General features: G+C 48.1%; 2 protein-coding genes across 16 annotated transcripts in view; both read left to right on the forward strand.

The window, feature by feature from the left end:
• Positions 1 to 58: 58 nt before the first annotated feature.
• LOC140703292 (uncharacterized) lies at positions 59 to 10,404 on the forward strand. Of its 9 annotated transcripts, none has more exons than XR_013541049.1 (7): positions 59 to 310; positions 4,528 to 4,610; positions 5,799 to 5,948; positions 6,527 to 6,591; positions 7,717 to 8,167; positions 8,276 to 8,525; positions 10,010 to 10,404. XR_013541049.1 is itself a non-coding variant. In XM_078384286.1 (7 exons), exons 6-7 carry the CDS (start codon positions 7,899 to 7,901, stop codon positions 10,236 to 10,238), a joined length of 498 nt encoding a protein of 165 aa, XP_078240412.1. In that variant the 5' UTR covers positions 77 to 310; positions 1,603 to 1,682; positions 4,528 to 4,610; positions 5,799 to 5,948; positions 6,527 to 6,591; positions 7,717 to 7,898; the 3' UTR covers positions 10,239 to 10,404. The 9 variants fall into 9 exon arrangements, 6 of the variants coding, with proteins under 6 accessions (XP_078240412.1, XP_078240408.1, XP_078240418.1 ...); XR_013541047.1 differs by having other exon boundaries at positions 70 to 310; positions 8,264 to 8,525; XM_078384286.1 differs by lacking the exon at positions 8,276 to 8,525 and adding an exon at positions 1,603 to 1,682 and having other exon boundaries at positions 77 to 310.
• A 9,161-nt stretch (positions 10,405 to 19,565) lies between these two features.
• The window catches only part of NIN (ninein), a 118,894-nt gene continuing 115,599 nt past the window's right edge, over positions 19,566 to 22,860 (forward strand). For 3 of the 7 annotated variants that reach the window (XM_072986911.2, XM_078384210.1, XM_078384203.1), the window contains exons 1-2: positions 19,568 to 19,990; positions 20,704 to 20,797. The gene's annotated coding sequence lies outside the window, so the exon portion shown is untranslated. Of the gene's footprint in view, positions 19,991 to 20,703; positions 20,798 to 22,860 lie in introns of all 7 variants that reach the window. The other 4 variants (XM_078384200.1, XM_078384206.1, XM_078384208.1 and 1 more) reach the window with 3 other exon arrangements.

Here is a 22,860-nt window from a genome sequence, read left to right on the forward strand (position 1 = left end):
GCGGGGCGTCGGGCCAATGGCGAGCGCGGAGGGGTTGGCCCGGCGGCTGAGGCGGGCAGGGAAACGGAGCCTTCGGAGGCCAACCAGGCCCGGCCCTTGAGGGAGGCAGGCGGGCGGGTGACGGGTGGCTGGCAACCCTCCCGAGATGCCGGTGCAGAGTGCCTGCCCGTGCCCTCCGGGAGGAGGAGGAGGAGCCGCCGCCGCCTCAGGGACCCCGGCCTCGGGCCCAGCCAGGCATCCCCACCAGCCACCTCTACAGCGGCACCAAATTCTCGTAGGCAAGGCCTACGAGGTGGAGGTGGTCGTCCAGGTCAGGCCCGGTCCGGCGGTGGGGGGGGGGGAAGGGGGCGTAGAGGGTCGGTTTGTGTGTGTGAGGAAGAAGCGGCCCTGGCATCATCCTTCCAAGCTCCTGGGATAATGGGGGGGGGGGGGGTCTGCTTGGGAAAGAGGAGGATCGTGGTGGTCGCCCTCATGGTGGTAGTCGGGAGGAAGGTCGTGGGAGTCGTCATGGTGGGGGTGGGGATGATGGTGGTCTTAATTGGCGCTTGCCCTCCCCCCTCCAGGCCGCCTCCAAGGGTTGGGGACGGAGGGAAGGGAGCCTCTTCCTTGGTCCTGAGGTGGGGCTGCTGCTGCCGGGCCCATCTGGGAAGGACGGGGAATTTAGGCATAGTAGTGGTGGTCAGAGGGAAGGGAGGCCCTGGCATCATCCTCCAAGGGTCATTGGCGTGGTGCTGCTGTCACCCCCAGCTTGTTTGCCTCCCCAAAGGGAAGGGGATGAAGAGGATAGTGAGAGTCCTGATGGTCGCTCTCCACCCCCTCACCTCACCACCCCCACTATACCCACCCTGGACTGCCTCAAACAATATTTACGAAAAGGCCCGTCTGCAAATTGGGTGCTTGTTACTTGTTACTTCCATCTGTTGCTCACACTTTCGAATATGTGCAGTGGTTTGCATAAAGTTGCATATTCTACTTAATGTGAGGAGTAACGTTTTGGGGAGGAATGAGGAGCTAAGGTTTAGGTGCTCCTTGCTTTGGCTGTGCAAAATGCTTGGGGAAGAGTGGCAGTGGTGAAGCCACTCCTTGAACCTTTCATGTGCCTCGGAAACCTTGTTATGAGATGCAGGGGGTGTAGTGGATAGTGTCATGCTAGGATGCAGGAGGCCTGGGTTCGAATTTTGGCTCAGTCATGGTAGCATATTGGGTGTGTGTGTGCTTCCTTGAACATCTTGCCTAGGTGTACAGTATGTCCTTGTACTGTTGACTTTGAGTATATAAGAAACAGCAGAATCAGCCTTATGCCTATCTAATCCAGCATTGTGAATATTGTGATGGGTCAAAAAGGGGTTTTTACTAGCACTGCCTGGAGATTCCCTAATAAGTTCTCGCTCATCCAAATAGTGAACAGACACAGCCCTGCTTAACTGCTGAAATCAGACATCATCCTGAGTGTATTCAGGGTGACCTGGTCAATCCCAGCCACAAAATGGCCTGTTTCTCTGTCAATCTTCTGGGCTTAGTGACCTTGTGCTGGATATGTCATGCCATAGGTACCTTTTCTTTCACTCTCTTATCTCCCACCCTGATTATTAAAATGTAAAGGGCTTTTCCTGGATTGGGACATGTATTGGGTCCCCTGGCAGATTGTAACAAAACGGTGGCTTCCCATCCTTAAAGTGGAGGTGAGTCTTGTACGGTTTCTGGAAAATCCTGAAGTGTCCCATGTCTGTAAATAAACAGAGTTGACGTAATGTGCTTCTTTATCTAGCGTTTAATAAAGAAAAGTACGATGTTCTTATTTCACTTGCTACATACACGCCTCAGGTCTTGAAGGCAAAAGGAGACCAAATTGAAGTCTTTGTTTCGGGAAAGATGTAAAACACACTTCGTATGACCAAGATGTTTTAATTCAACGTTTTATTACTACAGTCAACCCTTGACTTACGAACAGCCCTATTTACAAACATTTCAACTTGCGAACCGTTCTGATAGGGAAATATCAGAGCGGTTCGCCCAGAGTGGTAGAATATACCAGATGGGCAGGATATAAATCAAATAAATAAATATTCCCTCTACTTGTGAACTTGGATTTGAGTTACAACCTCCTCTGCCGCCCCACCCCACCCCCCCGCTTCCAGCGCTGCTTTCAGAGGTCCCCGGCCAGTCCTCCCAGCACCATCGGAAGAAAAAAGTCACCATGTACTGTCGACCGAGCCTGGCTACTTACAGTTCCTTTGTGGCCTTGGAACAGCCAGAAAAAGAGCAGAGAGGCGGTGGCCATTTTGAGAGGCAACCACATGGCTGGCTGTTTCTCAAGATGGCTGCTGTCTCTCCGGGATGGCTGCAGCCTGCCTGCTGGTTGGTGACTCAACTGTTGGGCGCTCTTTTTCCGGCTGTTCCATGGCTGCGGGAGTGCTGTGAGGAGCCAGGCTCAGTCTGCAGTAACTGGTATGTGACTTTGTTTTAATTTTTGTTGTTGTTTATGACTTTTTTTAATATAGGAACACATTAAGCAAGTTTCAGTGCATTCCTATGTCAAATTTGGATTCAACTTGCGAACTTTTCAACTTACGAACGTCCTTCTGGAATGGATTAAGTTCGTAAGTTGAGGGTTGACTGTAGTATGCTTTAAAATACTGGGATGGCAACTCAGACGGGGAATTCTGCTGCAAGTATATGTGCATGCTTCCCAGGAACAAAAAAAGCTAATTGCAACCAAATTAGTGTGTGACTGTTTCCATATCGGGTGGAGGTTTGTAGAACAATGCATGTTTAGAAATAGGACCTTTGTCAAATTAAAAGCATTCCGTAGAAAGCCTTTGTTGTGGTCGCTGAAGAGAAATAGAAAAGTAGACCCCGCTTTGGCTTTTATCTGTCTTCCTGTGTTTTTGTTAACACATCTGCAGGAGCAGTTCCTGGTCCCTGGCTGAGATCTGATGGTTGTTGTGGGTTTTTTGGGTTCTTTGGCCATGTTCTGAAAGTTGTTCTTCCTGACATTTTGCCAGTCTCTGTGGCCGGGATCTTCAGAGGACTGGAGTAGGAACTCTGTCCATGCTCACAGAGCATCTATAGAGGGCTATTACTATCACAGAAGCTCAGAATGGTACGAGGTCCCTTCCACGCACAGGGCTTACCAGAGGGCTTTTCTTTGTCATGTGGCGAGTTAAACAAGGGCTGTTCAGTCACACCGTGCCAAGGAGACCAGCATTCTGGCTATGTTTGAATTGGGGCAGTTTAATCAAATTGAGGCCTGTTTTTATCTCTCAGTGCAAGCATCCCTCTGTTTGTCTCAGTAAAATAAGAAATCTTACCTATTTCTGGTTTCTAGCGATTCCTACCTGAGCACTGTTTGGTCTTTAACTAAAGCTTAGATGAGAGAATTTATGTGCAAACTGAAATGTTGAGATCCCAGATTGCTTGCAGCTGGCCAGGATATTTTTGCAGTCTTCTTCAGTTTCTTAAACAAAACCCATGATCATAATCACACACCTGGTTCATAAAAAATAATATAATCCGAAGCATTTCAGAATAAAATACCAGTTTCCGTAACAAATGAGAATGGTGCCAAGCAAGTGCCTAATTTATAGAGCAAAGGAATGAGGGCAAAGGAATTAACACATGCTGGAAACTGCTGTGCTGAACTGTCCAACCCCTATTGCAACTTTTTTCCTTCTCTTGATTGATAGCAGTTTCCCAGATAATCAAGTTTGCTTCTTTAATGGTTCGGCTTTCAAAACCTTTATTCAGTTCGAGAAACAAATGTTTGGCAAGTAAAACATCTCCCATTGATACCATGTGACCATGGTTCACCACCTTTTTTGAGTTGTAATCTCCTCTTATAATGGCTGAGTAACCTGAGGGATACCTCCTACCACGTTTGCATAACAAGGCATTTTTAATGAAGTAAAGCCATTCCTTCTCAGAAAGTAGAGGCTTCATTGCCTCCCAAAGGGCCTGTTTCTCATACATACACAGACACACTAACTTTAATATCCTGCTCTGGAAGGTCTAGAAAAAAATTACTTGAGAAGGGCTATCGCTATAGATGCAAAATTTCTGAAAATTTCCATTTCTTCCGGGGGGGGGGGGAGGATTCATTTGTTGTTTTTCCAGGAAAAAAAATGGAAATATTTGAAAATTTGACATCGTTAGAGAAAACTTAAATACATAAAGTCTCAGATGTCTTTCATTAAAGTATTCATTGCTATATATACACCATATCACAGACATATTATTTATCATTGTAAAAGAACGTATTCTACAGTCAATTTTTTAAATTTTTCCACAAAAAATACAACCCAAAAAAGGCTTTGGAAAAAACTGGCCAAAAAAACCCTGTGTCTCCCCCCCCCCCGCCCCCAGTTGACCTTGCAGGCGTGGATAAAAGCATTCAGATAGCTCAAATATCATACTAACAACATCCTGCTGTTTTACCCTGTTTTCAGGGTAAAATCTGATACATCTCCAGTCTTAACATTTATGTTTGTGTTGTTTCCTTACATCTGTTTTTGTTTCTTTCTTGTCTAGGAAAACAGTGGTTTTGACTTATCTGTGGTTTTTTTTGGAGTCGCTTGAAAAATCAGATGCCCAAATTACGGAAGAATTATTCAGTGAGCAATCTCTCTCCCTTTTTCTTGATCATGTACACATAGAAAGTTTGTATTTAATAATATTGTTACGCCTTTTGATTCTTTGGCGTGTGTGTGTGTGTGTGTGTGTGTGTGTGACAGAGAGAGAGAGAGAGAGAGAGAATCCCCTGCCAGCTGGAACTGTGAGAATTTGCTGTCTTGACAGCTCCTGCCAACATCGCTCTTTTGCTCCCAACAGCACTTAGCAAGGTGCCGCTAAAAGATCACCCAAGGTCTGCTTCTGACTGAGCATTTATAACTGTCACAGCAAGAAAGGTCTAATTATTACCAAGTTACTGAAAGTATCAAGTACCAAGCGATTTTCACTAATACCGAGTGACTCAGTTATGAACGGACATGGTGGTTTAGAGGTGGCGTTTGATCTTTGGCACTGTCCTCTCCCCAACACAGGCACAACCTTGTAATGTCTGCACAATAATTGTCCTCTTTGCCGTTTTGATGGACAGTTACCTCTCCGTCCAGCCCACTTGACGAGGTGCTCACTGCCCACAACTTGGCCTTTTTGTCCTTTGCTTGCCGGACTGTCTGATTCGGTCAGCACCACCGTTGATCAAGTTCTCCTTGTGAGCTGCCCATCTGGAGAGTTTCAGAAACCTTTTTGCTCTCCAGCTTGACCTCTGATCCCAAAGGTTCGTGAGCAGAATGACGTCTGGCTTCCGATCCAGAATACTTCTTACTTGAACCTGCTAGGGCTAATTTTTGGCAATGTCTCCTGAGCGAAGACCATCTCTTCTCTCCTTCTCTAAAATCTATGTTAAGCCGTTGGAGAAAGGCATCTTCCTTCCATTCCTTGTCTGGAAATGTGTGGCTTGTGGCACGGCAGCAGAGAGGTCAATGTAGTGGTTCTTGCTAGATTCTGTCTAACAGAGGGATAAGGAGTATGTGGCCCTCCACTTGTGGTTAAACGTAACACCCATCATCCCTCGCCATTGGCAACGGTGACTAGAGCTGAAGGGAGTTTTGATCTAGCATCAACTGGAGGCCAGATGTCCCCCGTACTCAGTGTAAAGCAATTCAGCTATTTTAAAAATAAGTTTAAAGCGTCCTCAGAATTATTTATGTTGCTGTTTGTTTATGACCAGAACAAAAGGATGCCATGACCAGGTAAAAAGAGTTGTCCTAAATACTGCCTGTTTTGATTCCTTCTAGAGAAACTCACAGGACTTATTTCCTTGATGAATCCTCTGTCCCCCAAAACAGAATCATTTGTTTTAAGTGCTATGAGGTGGTCCCGTGGTGGGGCTCCTCTACTTGGGCCTCCAAAGTTATTGGAACGAATCGCTGCCACAGTCTGGGAAGGTAGGCATGGTTGGATGGATGTGAATCATGTGCTCATTCTTCAGAAGTCCCCAGTCTCACAGGAGCAGAAAAAAAGTGTTCTCAGATTTTTTTCTGGTGTTGTTTGTTTATGACCAGAACAAAAGGATGTCATGACCAGGCAAAAATAGTTGTCCTAAATACTGCCTGTTGTGATTGCTTCTAGAGATCCTGGCGGCACTGTGGATGTGATGTGAATCAGTTGCTATATGTATACACCATGTCATAGACATATTATTTAGCATTGTAAAATAATGTATTCTGCACTCATTTTTTTCAAATTTTCCACACACACAAAAACCAACAAAAAAAAAGGCTTTGGAAAAACTGGCAAAAGACCCCTGTGTCTCTTCCTCCTGCCCCCAGTTTTTCTGTGTTTTTCCCCAGGCCTTCCCATCTCAACACATAGAAGGCAACCCCCACCTAGTGGTCATGACCCTCCAGTTTGGGACACCCTGCCCTATGAGTGGAGACAAACAGTTTTTATTGTTCTGCTTTTGAGGGAGAAATGTAACACAGAAAATTGACTCTTCTTTTCCTCTTTAATTTTTTTTTTTTAGAACAGAGCAATTTTGAATATCAGTACTGCTTTTTGCACTCGAGATGGTAAAGGATCTGGAAACAGGTTGGTGGAATATTCTTCCTCCCGGGGATATCGCAGTGAGGTTGACATGTTTGTAGCTCAGGCCGTGTTACAGCAGGTGTCTTGCTCTTCACTACTTTTATCTTTTGCCATGTGGAGTATTTTATGCAACTGCCTTGTTGAGCAACAGGAGGAGGAGCAGAAGGGCGTACAAACTTGAGACCAACAAAGTGTGACAAGAATTTGAATTTGGCCCCCTGTTTTTTTAGTTTGTTTTTAATCCCTCAATTGACTTTAACAAGACTTGGTGAAGATGATAAACCAGAATAGACAGAATTTCCTGGTTTTGTGTCTCTTGCTGGAATGTTTACAGAATTGGGCTTCAAAAGAATATGTTAGTGACCTTGATTCCAGATGGCAGTAAACGTTTATACTTTTGAGGTGTAAGTGAGCAGAGAGAAGTGAAGAGAGAGTACCTAACATGTAGTTTTTCTTCAGAGTACAGTTCTGCAAAAACCTTTTAGAAATCAGCTGTAGAACTAGCATATATCGAAGTTATTCCCACAGTGTTTTACATACACAGGTCCATGAAAGGACACAAGGTGCTGTATTTGAAATATATGCATATTTTCTTTCATCTATGCATATCAGGAAGATGGTCCCTCCACCAGGTCTACCAGGTAGGAGGACAGCAATATCGTCAGAGAGGGCCAGTAGATTACCAGTCGCTCTAGGAAAGAAAGAGAAAGAGGGGGAGGCCAAATTTGAGTGCGGCCTGAGTAGGTCTTCACGGATTATGATTTTTTAGGGCAAGTGGTAGTGCTTATTAAACTAGAGTCATGTATAGCACTTGTTCTCTAAAACCCCTTTTTGTTGATTTTTTTACCTTGCCTTTCTCATTAAAAGGACACACTTTTCTGTACCATTCTTGATTACCAGACAATAAGTAGTAAAGATAATTTTCCTTTTGCCTGTAATAAAATGATCAGTATTGGGAGAGGCCATTCTAGGCAGGTGAGGATCGTTTCCTGTTGAGAAGGAAAGAAGCTGGACATCAAATCAATTTCTGTTCCTTCCACTGAGCCACCAATGGTAACATAGTATGTGTTCTCCTGCTAGACTTATTTCCATCTCTGAAAACTTCATGATGTTGCTTTTATTTTGCAGAATTGACACAAGGGCCAGCCATCTGGTAGGGCGGCGAGGCTGCGGGCGCCAACAGTGGCAGCGGACGGAACCAGGACGGCGTCCTGTGCATTGAGGGCCAGCTCTACACCAGTGTCGAGAACAGCTGGGCGCCTCTTCGTCCCGCATGCCTCTCCCCCCCCCCCCCCCGCCACCCTGGAGTAATGACGGCGAAGCAAGAGGCCTGGAAGGGTGGCGGTGGCGAACCTGTGGGCGCCGGCAGCGGACGGAACCGGGGCGGCATCCAGCGCATCGAGGGAAAGCTCTTTGCCACAATCAAGAAGGGCTGGCAGTCGTTTCATCAGGAAATCTTCCCCACGCCTCCCTCAGGCACGGAGGCACTGCGAAAGGCAGGGAAGGCCGCTGTCCCAACTAACGTTCAGAAGGGCAGCTATTGCGTGCCGTACCAGATACACCGGACGCTGTTCCACAGGTACCTTCTACTGAGCCACCAATGGTAACAAAGTCTGTGTTCTCCTGCTAGACTTATTTCCGTCTCTGAAAACATAATGTTGGTTTTATTTTGCAGAATCGACACAAGGGCCAGCATTTGGAAGGGCGGCACAGCGGCGGGGCTGGAGGTGGCAACAGCGGCAGCGGACGGAACCAGGACGGCCTGCACGGCGAGGGCAAGCTCCGCGCCAGGGTTGAGAAGGGCTGGGAGGGAGCCTCTTTATAAGGCGGTCTTCTCCACGCCACCCCGAGGCACGGAGGCGGAGCGAGAGGCCTGAAAGGCTGCCAGTGCTGCTGCCGCCACCATCAAGAAGGGCAACTATGACGAGGCGCACCAGGTATACCGGGCCCTGTTCTGTAGGGACCTCAGAGAAGGGGGGGAGGGTAGGGTTGGGTTCTCGTTGGCCGTCCTCTTCCACCCCTCCCCCAACCTCGGTATAGGACTCTTCCTCACCCGTGTCTCCCACCCCTTCTTCGCTTCTCCCATTTCCGCCGCCCTCCATTCCCTGCCATTGGCTGAGCTCCTTGCCCATCTCTCCCCTCCGGGCACATTTGGTCCAGGGAAGAGGAAGGGGGAGGGCCAGATGTTGGGGGAGGTGTATGGGGGGGAGAAATAAGGTGCGAGGCTCTATGAGCAGCCAGAGGGGGAAGGAAGGTGGGGGATGGAGCTGCCTGGTCTTTCCAGGGTTTGTGGGTGAGGCTGTGGTGGGCAGGAGGAAGAGGGGGAGCAGGATCCCCAGTGGCCCTTGGGAGGGGAAGGAGAAGAGGGAGACAAACACAGGTAACCAAGAAAGAACAAACCCGGTGGGGGGGGGCAGACGAGGAGGAGATGTTGGGGGATAACGTTGGACATGCAAGGCATTGGTGGCACGATCAGGTTGCAGACCGCCCAGAGAGTGCTCTAGAGCAGTGGTCCCCAACCTTGGGCCTCCCCAGATGTTCTTGGACTACAAGAAGCCTTTGCTGCCAGCTGTGCTGGTCAGGCTTTCTGGGAGTTGCAGTCTGAGAACACCTGGCTGACCCAATGGTGGGGACCGCTGCTCTAGAGCAGTGGTTCTTAACCTTGGGTTACCCAAGTGTTTTTGGACTGCAACTCCTAGAAACCCCAGCCACCACAGCTGGTGGTGAAGGCTTCTGGGAGTTGCAGTCCAAAAACACCTGAGTAACCCACGGTTAAGAACCACTGCTCTAGATGGCGAGCGGCTTTCTGCCTGCAGATGTTCTTGGACCACAACTGCCAGAAATCCTGGCCAATCCAACTAGAGATAAAAGGCTTCTGGATGTTTTAGTCCAGGAACACCTGGGTTGCCCAAGGTTGGGAGCCTCTGCTGTACAAGATGGACCAGTATCTACAGCATTGGAGAGATGATCGACCCCTGCGGAACCCCACAGTTTTTTGCTGTGCCATCTCTAAATCTGGGACCCTGAGAGGTGCTTGTTCTTCTGTGATTTGTCTTCCTATTGGCATGGGGTAGTTTCTCTCTAAAGTAAGCTTATGAAATGAGGAGATCACATGCTGTAAGTTACGTAGTTATTCATTGGAGCAAAAACTGGACCCTGTTCTCAGTTGTTCCCATATTTGAAAGCAATGGGAAGCGATGCATTGTCTGGGTTCTCATTAAAGCAGCCAGCTTTATGGGTTTGGTCATGATCAGAGAGCTGTGTGAGAGAGTTTCTGTTGTACCAATACTGTGCCTAGAAAAATAGTCTTCAGTGATGCGTTCAGATCTGGACTTTTTGAATGTTCACATTATTATAATTATATACATAACACACCTTGCCTGTTGTACTGTCTAAGTATTTGCCTGCTTTTATTTTGCAGAATTGACACAAGGGCCAGCATCTGGAAGGGCGGCGGCGGCGGGGCTGCGGGCGCCAACAACGGCAGCGGACAGAACCAGGGCAGTGTCCTGTGCGGCCAGGGCAAGCACCGCACCAGCGTTGAGAAGGGCTGGGAGCCTCTTCGTCAGGCGGTCTTCCCCACGCCTCCCCCCGTGCGCCTCCTGTTTAGATTTACCCTAGGCAGAATAAATGTAACCCCAGTTATTTAGAGAAACCAGTTGTGTTCATTTATGTGTAACATAATTTACCATTCTTTTTCCTTTTGTCTAGTTCAGCATAAAGTTCATGTTCTTGTTTCTGTTTGTATTTCTGTATAGCATTGAAAAGCATGGTGAGGCTGCTAATTTCCCTAAAATAAAAGAATTTCTTTTGAAACTTGGTGCACCTGTTTGTTTGTTTGTTTGTTTGTTTTATTTATTTATTTATTTATTGTCATTGTAAGTATATACACAGTACTGTATACCCATACAATGAAATTCACAGACATCCAGAGACCAGACACATGCACACACATAAAATTCCCCAAACACTCCCCACCCACTAAAAAAATCCCCCAACACTCCCCACCCACTAAAGGTCCCCCACTAAAAATACAAACATCTACACCGCAGGCCAAGTAACACAGTCCAACTAACTATTCACTACTGGTGGTCTTTAAGCTCATTATTAAGTGCCATTATAGCTCTGGGATAAAAACTATTCAGAAAACATCTCGTCCTAGTCTTAATTGTTCTATATCTTCTGCCAGACGGCAACAGTTCAAAAAAGTTATAAGTAGGATGGGAAGAGTCTCTCAGGATGCTATGTGACTTCCTCAGACAGTGGGATGTGAAGATGTCATCCAGGGTTGGTAGCTGGAGCCCGATGATATTCTGGGCAATTTTAATGGTTCTCTGTAGAGCTTTTTTGTCCGCTACAGAGCTGCTCCCAAACCATGCCAGAATGCCATAGGTTAGGACACTCTCAATGGTGCTACGATAGTAGGACAGAAGTAAATGCTGGGATAAATTTAATTTGCCGAGCATTCTCAGGAAATACAGCCTCTTCTGTGCCTTCTTCACTAACATGTTGCCATTTATAGTCCATGAGAGGTCCTCTGAGATGTAAGTGCACAGAAATTTAAAACTACCAACTCTCTCCGCTTCCTTGCCATTTATGTACAGTGGTAAATGTACATTTCTCTCCACTCCTAAAATCAATTATGAGTTCTTTAGTTTTTTTAATCTAATTTTATTTCTGGCAGGCAGAAAACAGTCCCACTGCTTGCAACAATTTAAGTTATTCATAGTAGAAGTGAATTTGATTTGCTTTGCAAATCTTTCTGAGGATGGGGCTCATGTACATCAGGTGTTATATAGAATAAAAGCTTGGGAAACTTAACTTTTGGGGGCTACTTCTCCCTGGCCATAGTAGCGAGGCGATTCTGAGAAATGTAGTGAAATTAAAAACAAAACTTTTCCCAACCTCTTTGTAAAACAGTGGATTTGAGTGTTTTTTGCCTAAGAGCTGTATTAAGCAAGGTTATAAAAGTAAGTACAGTGTTGGAGATGAAGCCAGAATAGTCATACAGTCTGCCTGGTGCCTAGCTTTGATTTTATGACCTATTGACTGCAGTCGTGAGAGGGAAACGTTCTTATGTACAGCATGTGTATTAAAAAGCTGTATAACCTGAAATTCTAAACATTCTGTCAGTATTATAAATTTAAGCAAGCTTACAGCAGTCTCAATCAAATGTATTTCAGTCTTGCTGCTTATTTGCCATTAGCCAAAAACTGTTTTGTGATCCTGCCCTCTTTCATGTTTTTAAGTCATAATTCTTCAGTGATGCTGACTGAGTACAAACATGTTTAAGATTTGATGTGGGAAGAGGTATACTTTTTGAAGTGCCTTTTTAAATATATGGCAAAGATTTGGGCATGCACTAGATTTCCCCTTTGCTTTTAGTGAGATTTGAATGTGCTTAACTTTGTCTAGATCACTGGTTCTTAACCTTGGGTTACTCAAGAGTTTTGGACTACATCTCCCAGAAGCCTTCACCACTAGCTGTCCTGACGGGTTTCTGGGAGTTGCAGTTCAAAAGCATCCGAGTAACACAAGGTTAAGAACCAGTGGTCTAGATGATGCCTCTTTATTAAGAAGGCACTTCCATTGATTTTTAGTTGGACTTGTTTCCATGATACAAATTATGGTATTAAAACTGGAGTCCTATAATTTTGGTACAGCATACTTAAATCTTTGCTGTATATTTAAAAGGGGTTTTTAAAGTACTTAGTTCTGGTTTGGGCAGTGTATTTTATATTTTAGCACTAGCATTGTGTCTGAATGTTAGATTTTTAAAAAAGAGTGGTCTGTGCAGGGGTTTTCAAAATTGGGCTGGCCTTATTTAATGGCCATTATTTGTGGTCACTAGAGACTACCCTGAATTCTCTTCAGCCAGGATGATTATGATATCACACCAGACCATTGTGTCTCTGTCAGAAACATCAGTACATTCCTTTTGATGTTGATCATGGTGCAAAGGAAGACAGTGACTTCCTCTGTGTCATGTGGAACTGTGGAAAGGCTAGCTCCATCCTTTTAATGTTTCATGTGCTTTCAAAGACATTTGGAAGCAGTATGAGGAAGTCCTCTATGTCTTTTAGATAATTTAAAGGAACATGACGTTTTCCATTTTTGTTGTTATCTAGGTGTAGTAGCACTTCCTAGGATAGGTTTTTAGTTACTGTCAGCTACTCTGGAAACTCACAGTTTACACACTGGCTCAGTTCAGTAACAATTAGAAACCTCAGTTACAGTTCATTATTACATCTGGTGGCAGACATATATATTGGCCATGCAGGGACACCCAAGACAGACAGGCCTTAATGGAGAGTTCCGACTAAACGCAATCCACCTGGAGTAGGAACTAACAAGCCACTCCAGTATCTTTGCCAAGAAAACCCCATGAACAGAAACAAAAGACTAAAAGATATGACGCTGGAAGATGGGCCCCTCAGGTCGGAAGGCGTCCAACATGCTACCGAGGAAGAGCGGCGGACAAGGACAAGTAGCTCCAGAGCTAATGAAGTGGTTGGGCCAAAGCCGAAAGGATGCTCGGCTATGGACGTGCCTGGAAGTGAAAGGAAAGTCCAATACTGCAAAGAAAAATATTGCAGAGGAACCTGGAATGTAAGATCTATGAACCTTGGGAAGCTGGAGGTGGTCAAACAGGAGATGGCAAGAATAAACATCGACATCCTGGGCATCAGTGAACTAAAATGGACAGGAATGGGCGAATTCAATTCATACAATTATCATATCTACTATTGTGGCACTCGCTCAATGTGCAGGGAGCCTGAATCTCTTCCGTACAGAATGAGTTAGGGAATGTGTGATCTTTCAAAACTACAATGCCTATCATCCTTCTCCATTGGGTCAGCTCAACAGAGCTGACGGGAGTGACCACTCAGGGACATCCCGTGGCCATACGCTCACCACCAACGGGTTATAGTTGGAAGGGGGTTTCCAAGACAGGGTGGTTGACAGTCACCCAATCCTTCAGATTTTGACTTTTTCTGGGTGTGGAAAAGCTAAGAAACTTTTGCTATTTCTGCAGGAGAGCAGTTCTTATTGCTACCAGAAGAGGGCAGTGTCGCATCACAGTCTGCCATCAAATCAGCTCTGGTTTAAAGCAAACCTAAAGGTTTTCCAGGCAGAGCATCCTTAGGTTGACCATCTTCCCTTCTTCTGAGAGGCGGCCCAGGATGGTGCAGTTTGCCCAAGGCTACAAAGGCTGGCTCTTCTGGGAGGCGCAGGGAACTCCCAACCTCTGGCTTCGCAACCAGATACCTAACTCACAGCCTGCTTGTGCAGAAAACAATTTTTGGTTTTCCTTGTTCTACTACTGGTTGAAACTTTGACAGGTATCCAGGATTAGGTAAATATCAGAAAGGTTACTCTTTTTTTGGACTACAACTCCCAGAACCACCAGCCGTTCAGGTTCTGGGAACTGTCGTCCAACCCAAGGATCCTTTCCTCCCCCCAACTCAGCTGCCCGTAACCTCTTGGGTTCGGGAATCATCAAAAGCCTTAAATGGCCGAGCGGGCGTTTTAGTGCTGGCGACCAGAGATGATGGTAGATGGAAAGATTTTGAAATCATGGGGAGAGGAGGGCATTTAAGATTATTTTTATATGGTCTGACCGTGATCTGACAAAGGAGGCTGTTCCAATGACTGTCTGTGCTTCGTGTGAACTGGAGATAAAGAAATGTTTTAAGGTATGAATTATAAAGGAAAGAAGTGGGAGTTTCTGTCATTGAAAATGGCACAACGCTGGCATAAAACACCCAATATGTAAGCCTATAAGCTTTCATTATGCAAGCTGCACATCTCTCCCTCCCCCGGAAAGCAAGCTGGGTGCTCAATTTACGTACTGACCTGAGAAAGATGGGATGCTGAGTCAATGTCAAGCTGGCTACCGGAGCCCAGGGATCAAACTCAAAAGTATAGTCTTATACACAGAAAAATACGGTATTTTGATCATTATTGGTATTTCATTCTACGTAGTTTCCCCCGAGAGAAAAACACTTCTTCCTTCAACAACGCTGGGGTTAGGGGCACCGGACCCTTGTGTTGTATAAACTCCAAATAAATAAATACAAATACTATAAATTGTATTTATTTAAAATACTTATTTACTTAATGGGTGGGAAAGTGTGTAACTGAAACCTTGCGACTCAGAGCCATGCAATTCAAGGAAGAACTGTGTGTTACTTAAAACCTCCCCAAAGCACGTAATTTGCTTGTCCAAGGGTCCCGGTTGGCAGGTTCCCTGTTGCCGTTGCCGAAGGCAGCTGTTTCTCGAAGACGCAGGCAAGCACAGCCGTCCTAAATACCGGATGATCGCCGCATATCAGTGCAGATGAAACGAGCTAATCACCTTTAATCCCCCCTCGCACACACCCCATATGATCAGAATTAAGACCCAGAGCACAATGGTGAGGCTCTTTATTCAGGACATAAATGGCTCGGTTTTCTGCTTGCTGTGTCCTTTGTCTGCGCACAATAATCAAGCATATAGTGGGGAAGTTTTGTTTCTTGGACCACAACTCCCAGAAGACCCCAATTTGTTACACACACAAAAAAAACTACATGGACGACAGTGTCCCAAATCCTCTGACCAGCACAGTGGGTACCGTTTGACCTTTAAGTTGGAAGAAAGCCTTTTTAGTCCAAACATATGAGAAAAGAAAAAAAAATAAGCAAATCTTCTTATGAAATGGAAGTTGGTCCAGAACACGGGTGCCAGATTATTAAGTGGGGTGAAAAATAGCATCACATTTCTCCTACTCCGGCAGCCTTACACTGGCTGCCCAATCATTTCCGCATTGGCTTCAAGGTATTAATGCCTTACATATAAAGCCCTAAACGGTTTAGGACCTCGATACCTGGCAGAGCGGCTGCTCCTACCTGGCTCTACCTGTGTCAGTCGATCTAACCAGGCTGGGCGGCTGAGGGGCTTGACCCCGAGAGAGACCCGGAAGGAGAAAACTAGAATCTGGGCCTTCTCGGCGGTGGCCCCTCGCCTCTGGAACATCTTGCCTCCTGGAGATTCGCCCGGCACCCTCGCTGGGAGTTTTCAAGAACAGGCTGAAGACTTGGTTCATCAGGCAGGCCTTCCCCCTTTCCATCACTTAGTTTCCTGTGTTTTCCCCATCTTGAACTTTGCCTATCTCTATGTTGTTTAATATTGTTTGTTTTAATTCTTGTTTTATATTCGGACTGTAAGCAGCCCAGATTCGTTGAATCTAGATGGGTGGGGCAAAAGCCAAATAAATAAATAAATAAATAAATAAATAAATAAATAAATAAATAAATAAATCACGGGGAATCTTCCCAGCTACACCATCAGCCAGAGGGAACGGGGAAATTGCTGGTTTTGACTACAGCTCCCAGAATCCTGCGGCCAACACAGGCCACTTTTAAACATCAATGTTTCGATTACAATTTCAGGAGCCTCCCAGCCGGCCACACTGTCCAGTGGCTATGCGATAGTGTGGTGTAATGGATATAGTGACCCACTGGGAGTCAGGAGACCTGTGTTCGAATCCCTGCTCGGCCACAGAAGTTCAGGGGGGCAGGAATCCAGGCACAGGAAACATCACTCCTTAAATGTCCGGTATTAACCTTACTGAAAAGCTTACCAAGGTAATTAAAACAAACAAGTGGCCATCGGATTTAAAGAAGCAAAAGTTGGTTCCAGCTTGATGGGACATCACACACACACGTAATGACCCTTCCTTCACAAAAAAAAAAAAAAAAACACCCACCGTCCCCAAACTCTGTACTTCTTGGGACTCTCTAAAATCTGCAAAACTTTGGAGCAGGACTTTGCATAAATAGGATGGAATAATGAGATCATTGCAGAGGTGGGATGTGGAAGGAATGGCTTTCATACAGGTCCTGTGGCAGACACAAATACAAATGCACACACACACACACACACACACACAGAGAGAGAGAGAGAGAGAGAGAGAGAGAGAGAGAGAGAGAGAGCTGCCACAGCCGATTTGTCATTTTTAAAATACGCTCTGTTCTCATGCAGCCAGACCGCTTCTGCCATTCCCCAACAAACTGTACCACCCCACTGCCTTTCCTTAAGTCTCCCCCCCCCACCCGGGGAGGTGGGAACTTTAACCGTCCGTCCTTTTGCTTCTTTAAAAAGCCATTCCAAAAATAATGACCACTTCCCGAGGGCCACTTGGGAGACGTGGCTGTCACGCCCAGCTCCAGCCAATCTGAATTCTTCCTGCATGTTCAAAAAAACCACATGGCACGCCTCACCCGCTGGCCTTGATGCAGGCAACCGTTCAACCGGTTCCAGAGGGGGCGGCGTGACGGAAATACAGAAGTGGCTCAGTCTGGGAAGCGACTATGAAGCATCACTGATCACTAGCTGAAGGGCCGCGTGCCAACAGATTCCAGGCATCGATTGATTGTACAAATCAGTGGGAAAAAGAAATCGTAGTTCCTTATGGGCCTGTGCTTTTCTCGCTTGGCCGGATAATGAAATCTGCATCCATTTGCCTCTTGAAATGTAATTCCATTTTTAGATGCAGGATCAGGCCAAGGCTGGTCTCAAACTGCATTTTGCGAGGAATGAGGAACGGGTCTGTGACCACTGGAACATCCAGCCCAGCTTTGGCTCATCTCTGGCTAGGAGAAATGCCGGAACGGCCTCCCCAGGACACCCCCTGGTCTATGTGCCTCATGCACAAAAAATGCCACACACACAGGCTAAGGACAGGCATAACATGTCAATATACAAGGATGCTCACACTGGCTTGTTACACCCGATTCTGCTGGGCTGCTCCGCTTTCCACTATGACCTGATCTGGTCTCCGCTGGCTTTATTTATTGTTGCAGCGATGGGCCACGTGTCATCTATGACCCTCTGAATGAGTGACCTCCAAAATATCCAGTCCTCAACAGCCCTGTGAAGCTCTTGGAGACTCAAGCCTGTGGCTTCCTTAATGGAGCTAGTCCATCTCATATTTGGCCTTCCTCTTTTCCTGCATAACTGCAAAGCTCTCTTCTAGAACCCTATTTCCCTGTTTCCATCAACATTTCCTAGCCTTATCAGCTTTTCCAAAGAGTCTTGTTTTCTTGTGATACATCCAACGTACAGCATTCTCTGTTTTGTCGTTTTCGCTTCTAGAGAAAGTTTAGGTCTGATTGGATTTGCACCCATTTCTTTGTCTTTCTGGCAATCCAGCGCATCTGTAAAGCTCTCCTCCAGCACCATCTTCCAAAGGGATCTAATTCTGGCAATTTTCTTTACTGCCCTTCTGTCACATCTGCCCTGCCTAGTGATCAGGCTTGCAATAGTGTGGATGATCTCGGCCTTTGGTGGTGTATCTAGTGACACAGAAACACACCCAAACCCACATTTATATGGTTTTCGGGGGGGGGACATCATGGCCATTTTCTAATTAATCCATACACTTGATGATCACTGGTCTAGGTATCTGGTTGTGGAGCCAGGGTTGGGAGTTCGATTCTCCTTTACTGGAGTTGGACTCAGTGATCCAGAGGGCCCCCTCCAGCTCTGCACCTCAAAAGCTATTATTGCTGATGAACTGCTGGGTAGCTCAATGGTTTAAGTCTCTAGAGGCTGGGAGTTCGATTCCCCACTGGGCCTCGACAGGGATTGGAGTTGATTGGAGTTGCCCTCCTGCCAGCTCATACCATTTAAATTATTATAATAATAACTACCTACTGTTGAGTTGATTCTGACTTTCGGTGAGCCTTCTCAGGGTTAGTAAGCTGCACATTACTTTGGGTTCTCATAGGCATCCTTCAGTCTCGAGAGACTATGGAAACATGCTCTGGATCGAGGAGTGTCCTCTCCAGGGCATGAAGCCCGGGTAAGGTAATATGGAGGATAGGCTGTTACCCAAGCAGCAGATCCCCCCTCTCCACATTGCTGAAATGGTCCAATGGAAAGGCAAGAGCCAATACAACTGGTTCCGGCAATGTCGCAGGAGTTGGCAGAAGGACACACGCTGCCTTCGGGACTCCAGCTCCGGATTTTGCCTCGAGGTTAACTCCTGAAGCCTTTTCCATGAGTGGATATAGCCACAAGGCAGTGGAGGTTTGAAATTGGAGTTTTCCTTCTTCTAGATGGGCTGCCTTCCATGGCTGACGAGCCCCACCTACCCGGCCTGCTCTTTAATAGTGCAAAAGTATAATCTGATCCTTAAAACTTAGGGTTAGGGTTAACCCTGGTTCCTTTCCGCCCCCTGCAGAAGCAACAACACAGGAAACCTTGGCTTACAGAATCGCAGGGACCTGATTCTTTACCGATGCATGAAAGGAAGCCACAACCTGGCGCTTTGCAAAGCCCTGGGCAGGGCTGGCCATTGTCCTGGGTCCTCCGTGTGTGTGTGTGTGTGTGTTGTCCCTTCGTAAGTTGTTGCTTTTTTTCAGCTGGATTGTTATGCATTACTGCTTTGACTGGCTTTTTAGTATCACTTGTGTTCCCCCTTTTTTGTCATCTTCATTTCTCTGAGTGGCATTTTTAAACATACCGTATAATATACAGTATGTATATATATTTGTTGTATGTATATATATATTTGTTCTTAGCCTGAACTTTTGTCTTTTAATTATGTCAAACCCCCTTGTCTACTTAAACTTCAAACATTGAAGTTTCCAGTGTTGTAACCTGCCTTGAGTCCTTTTTAAGGAGAAAGGCGGGCTAAAACTATAATAAGTAAATTGAATGAATGAAAGAAACGAACGGATGACTAAATCAATCACCCAACCAGCCAGCGAACAAACGGACACGGAGCCCCTTCTTTGGCCCCGAGGCTAGCTAAACCCAAAGGCCGGGTCAACCCCCCCGCCCAGGCCCTCCGCGCCGCGCCAAAGGCACTCGCCCCATGCTCAGAGGCACTGTTTTCCTTCCCCCTGCAGCCAGCCAGCCAGCCAGCCAGCGGCGGCGCGGATCTCGCCAGGGCGCGGCGAGGCGCAGCAGGCCCGGCGTTTGGCTGACCGCCCGCCCGGTCCGGGCGTGTCTACGGGAGGGCCGGCCAGGGGAGGGCTCCGGCCGGGGCTGCCCTCCTCCCGGGCGTTCCCGGCGCAGCAGCCGCCCAGCGCCGCCCAGCCGACGGCCGCCCTCCTCCTCCTCCTCCTCCGCTGGTGGCGAGCGGGCGGGCGCTGCCTCCTCCTGCCCCGCTGCTGCCGCCGCTTCTCCCTTCGGGCTCCATGGGCTCCCCGGGGCCGGGCTGGGGCGAGCGAGCCCCGGCGGCCGGGCCCTGACGCCTCCGCGCGGCTTCCGCCAAGGCGAGGACCGGGCGGGACCGGCCGCTAGAGGGCGCCGAGCGCGGAGGGGGGGCAGCAGGGGGAGCAGCAGGAGCGGGACCAGGGGCAGCGTTGGAGGCGGCGGCGGCGGGCCCCGAGGCAGGAGCTGCCCCGGCTGGTAGGCAACTAGGCGGCCCTCGGGCTCCGGGCGGGCGGATTAGGGCAGGCGGCGATCTCCTGGAAGGCGAGGTGGGGGGGGGGGGGAGAGCAGGCAGGAGGAAGAGCAGCAGTAGGGGGAAGTGAGTGTGTGTGTGTGGGGGGGGGGTTCTGGAAGGAAGCGGGACGGTTGGAGGGTTAGAGAAGGGGGTGCGGGTGTGGGGATGGGGGGGAGCTTCATAGGAGGCTGGCTTGGCCAAGGGGCTGCGTTGGCGCGCTCCAGGGGTGTGTGTGTGTGTGTGTGTGTGCCGGGGAGGGGGGCGCATGGACTTTGGAGCAGGTGTTGTGATTTGGGGGTGAGCCCCTCCCCAGGGTGGAGGGGTTGGGAGCAAAGGGTTGCCCCCTCCCCCGCCGTCCTCTGTGTTTGGGCATAGGATTTGGGCGGCTAGGAGGGGGGAGGCGGAGGGACTGCTGCTCCGGAGCCGGAGGACCAAGCAGAGAGAGAGGGAGGGAGGGAGGGGGGAGGAGGGATGCCGGGAGGGGAGGGCAGGGGAGGGGAGGGGAGGGGAAGGGAAAGGAGGGGAGAAGCGGCGGCGGCGTCTGCTCTCTGCCCCCCCTTCTGGGGCCGCCCCTTAGAGATGCTAATGCCGCCCGCGCGCTTCCCCCTGCCCGAGACCCCGGGCCCCGAGCGCGTCTGGAGCTGCTAACAAAAGCCACTCGGGGCTCTTCGCGCAGGATCGCAGGAGGAGGAAGAGGAGGAGGAGGAGGAAGAAGAAGGAGCAGCAGCAGCAGCAGCCAGAGCCAAGGTGGATCGCCATTCCTTGGACAGGTGAGCGTCTTCGGGGGGGGGGGAGGCAGCAGGAAAGCCGCTATTGCTCGAAACCGCCCCGGGAAGGGTCGCTTCTCCAGTTCGGATCCGGTCCTGCCGGGAGGCTTAAATACCGCTTGCCATCCATTGCAAGAACCCCAGGTGGATCGAGCCCTCGGAGTCCCCACCACCACCACTTAAGAAAGAGTCGGGGCCAGGGGTCCACTTTTCAGAGGCTGATCCCACCCCCACCCCCTTTTTATTTTATTTTGCTAGGATGATGCTTTGCCGGCCCCTGCCTTAGCTGGAGCCGGCTTTCCCTTCCCCTCTCCTCGCCGCCCCCCCCCTTGTCGCCCCAGCCAGCCTGTTCGCCTCTGCCTTTCCCTTCCCTTCCCCGGACAATGAATGAGGAAAGCGAGCGGGGTCTCGTCAGTTTCATTGTTTCTTGTCAATTGCACGCCGCGGCGCCCCCCTCGCCTTGCCAGGCCCCCCCCCCCGACGGAGGCACTTCGGGGGGGGGATGCCCAAAGCCGGGGGGGGGGTCCGCTCCGGAGGCTGAGCAGCCAAGGGGCCAATTCTTCATTACCTTGCAGATGGGTGTGTGTTTGTGTGTGTGTGTGTGTGTGTGTTGTGTTGTGTTGTGTTGTGTTGTGTTGTGTTGTGTTGTGTTGTGTTGTGTTTAATGCAATCTCGTGGTTGATGGGTTGGTTATTTTATGAAGAGTGCCATGCCTCCCCCGGGGTGGGCACCGAAGGATGGAAGGCCCCTAAACTTAAGGCATGCTTTTTGCAGAACTCTGGAATCTCTCTGTTTGGCTTGATCTGCGCCTCCGCCAGCTGTTTCTTTGAGGGAGTCAAGAGGGGCACCTCCGTGGTCTGGGAGTTTGGAAAGACGAGGCTTGGCAGGGGTGGGGGTGTCCCCCTTCAAGCTTTAGAAAGACAGGTATCTTTTGGCAAGGCAAAAATCTGAGCAGAGGTTGCAGCCACTGCCTTTATATATTAAAAAAAAAAGGAGCTGCATTTTTCCATTTTATCTTGCCTCTCCCTCCCCCCCCCACTCCCAAATCGTCTTGTGAACTAGGAAAAGCTTGCGGTGGCCGCTTCCATCCTGGAACAGCCAAAGATCCGGAAAGCAAACACAGCCGTCTCCGAGTGTATCTCTTTTTTTCCTGTGTGAATGTGCTTCCCCATAATTTTTCTTTTTGTTTCTGCCAGTTTGCCAAAAGCAAAAAACAAAAAAAAACCCAATAAGTTAATTAAACAGGTTGTTCTTCGAAGAGAGATTTCCAGGTTCTTAATTAGAAGTTCAATGTTTTGGCAGAGGCTCTTCGGCTCTGATAGACTGAAGAACAAAAGGGTTTTATTTTTTCCCCCCCTTCTCTCCAGAAAGAAAGTGCAGTGGGGGCTCCTGTGCCAATTACGTAATTGGTAATCCTGGGCGAAAGCTTTCTGGATGGTTAGACTTGCTATTCCTTATTTCCTTTGCCTTCCCGCCACTTGGCTGGGTGCTTATCTTCTAAAAACAGGGAGAGAACACCTTTCTGAGGCTTTGTCTCCTCTGAGAGGTTGAGGCAGTTATTTCTTTGCATTAGCCGTTTATAAATTTCCTTTTTCTTTTCATTTTTTTGCAAAATAGAAAAAAAAAGCCCAGATAGGAACGCCTCCCCCTCAGACACACACTCCTTTTCTTTATGGGCAGAAGAGCTTGTTTCTGGAAGGCTTCCGATTGCAACGCAAATACCGGAGTGTCTTAAATATTTACAATTCTTGCATCTGTTTCAGCAACTTTTATATCATCAATTTCTAGGGGACCCCTTGTGCAACGTCGTCTTTTGTGGATTTTTTTTTAGATGAGCTTGGCCTGGTTCATTGAGTCTCTCTCTCTCTCTTGGCAAACTGGACTGTGGTTTTGATGATTTTTTTAAAAATTGAAAATGCTGCCTGTCCTGAACAACCCGGTTGTGGGGTGCGTGAAGCAGGGGTGGCAGTGATAGATGATCAGGAGATGCTCCCACGTCTGAGACCTGACGATGCCGCCAGCGACGGCCCTGCTCGGTGGATGAGAGCCGCTGCCAGCTGTAAGAT

The sequence above is a fragment of the Pogona vitticeps genome, chromosome 1, assembly GCF_051106095.1.
Source record: "Pogona vitticeps strain Pit_001003342236 chromosome 1, PviZW2.1, whole genome shotgun sequence".
Classification (NCBI taxonomy): Eukaryota; Metazoa; Chordata; class Lepidosauria; order Squamata; family Agamidae; genus Pogona; species Pogona vitticeps.

Coding starts and splice junctions, on each gene's coding strand:
- LOC140703292 (XM_078384286.1), top strand. CDS start 7,899: ATGACGGCGAAGCAAGAGGCCTGGAAGGGTGGCGGTGGCGAACCTGTG. Junction 8,168..10,009: donor CACCGGACGCTGTTCCACAG/GTACCTTCTACT, acceptor TTTATTTTGCAG/AATTGACACAAGGGCCAGCA.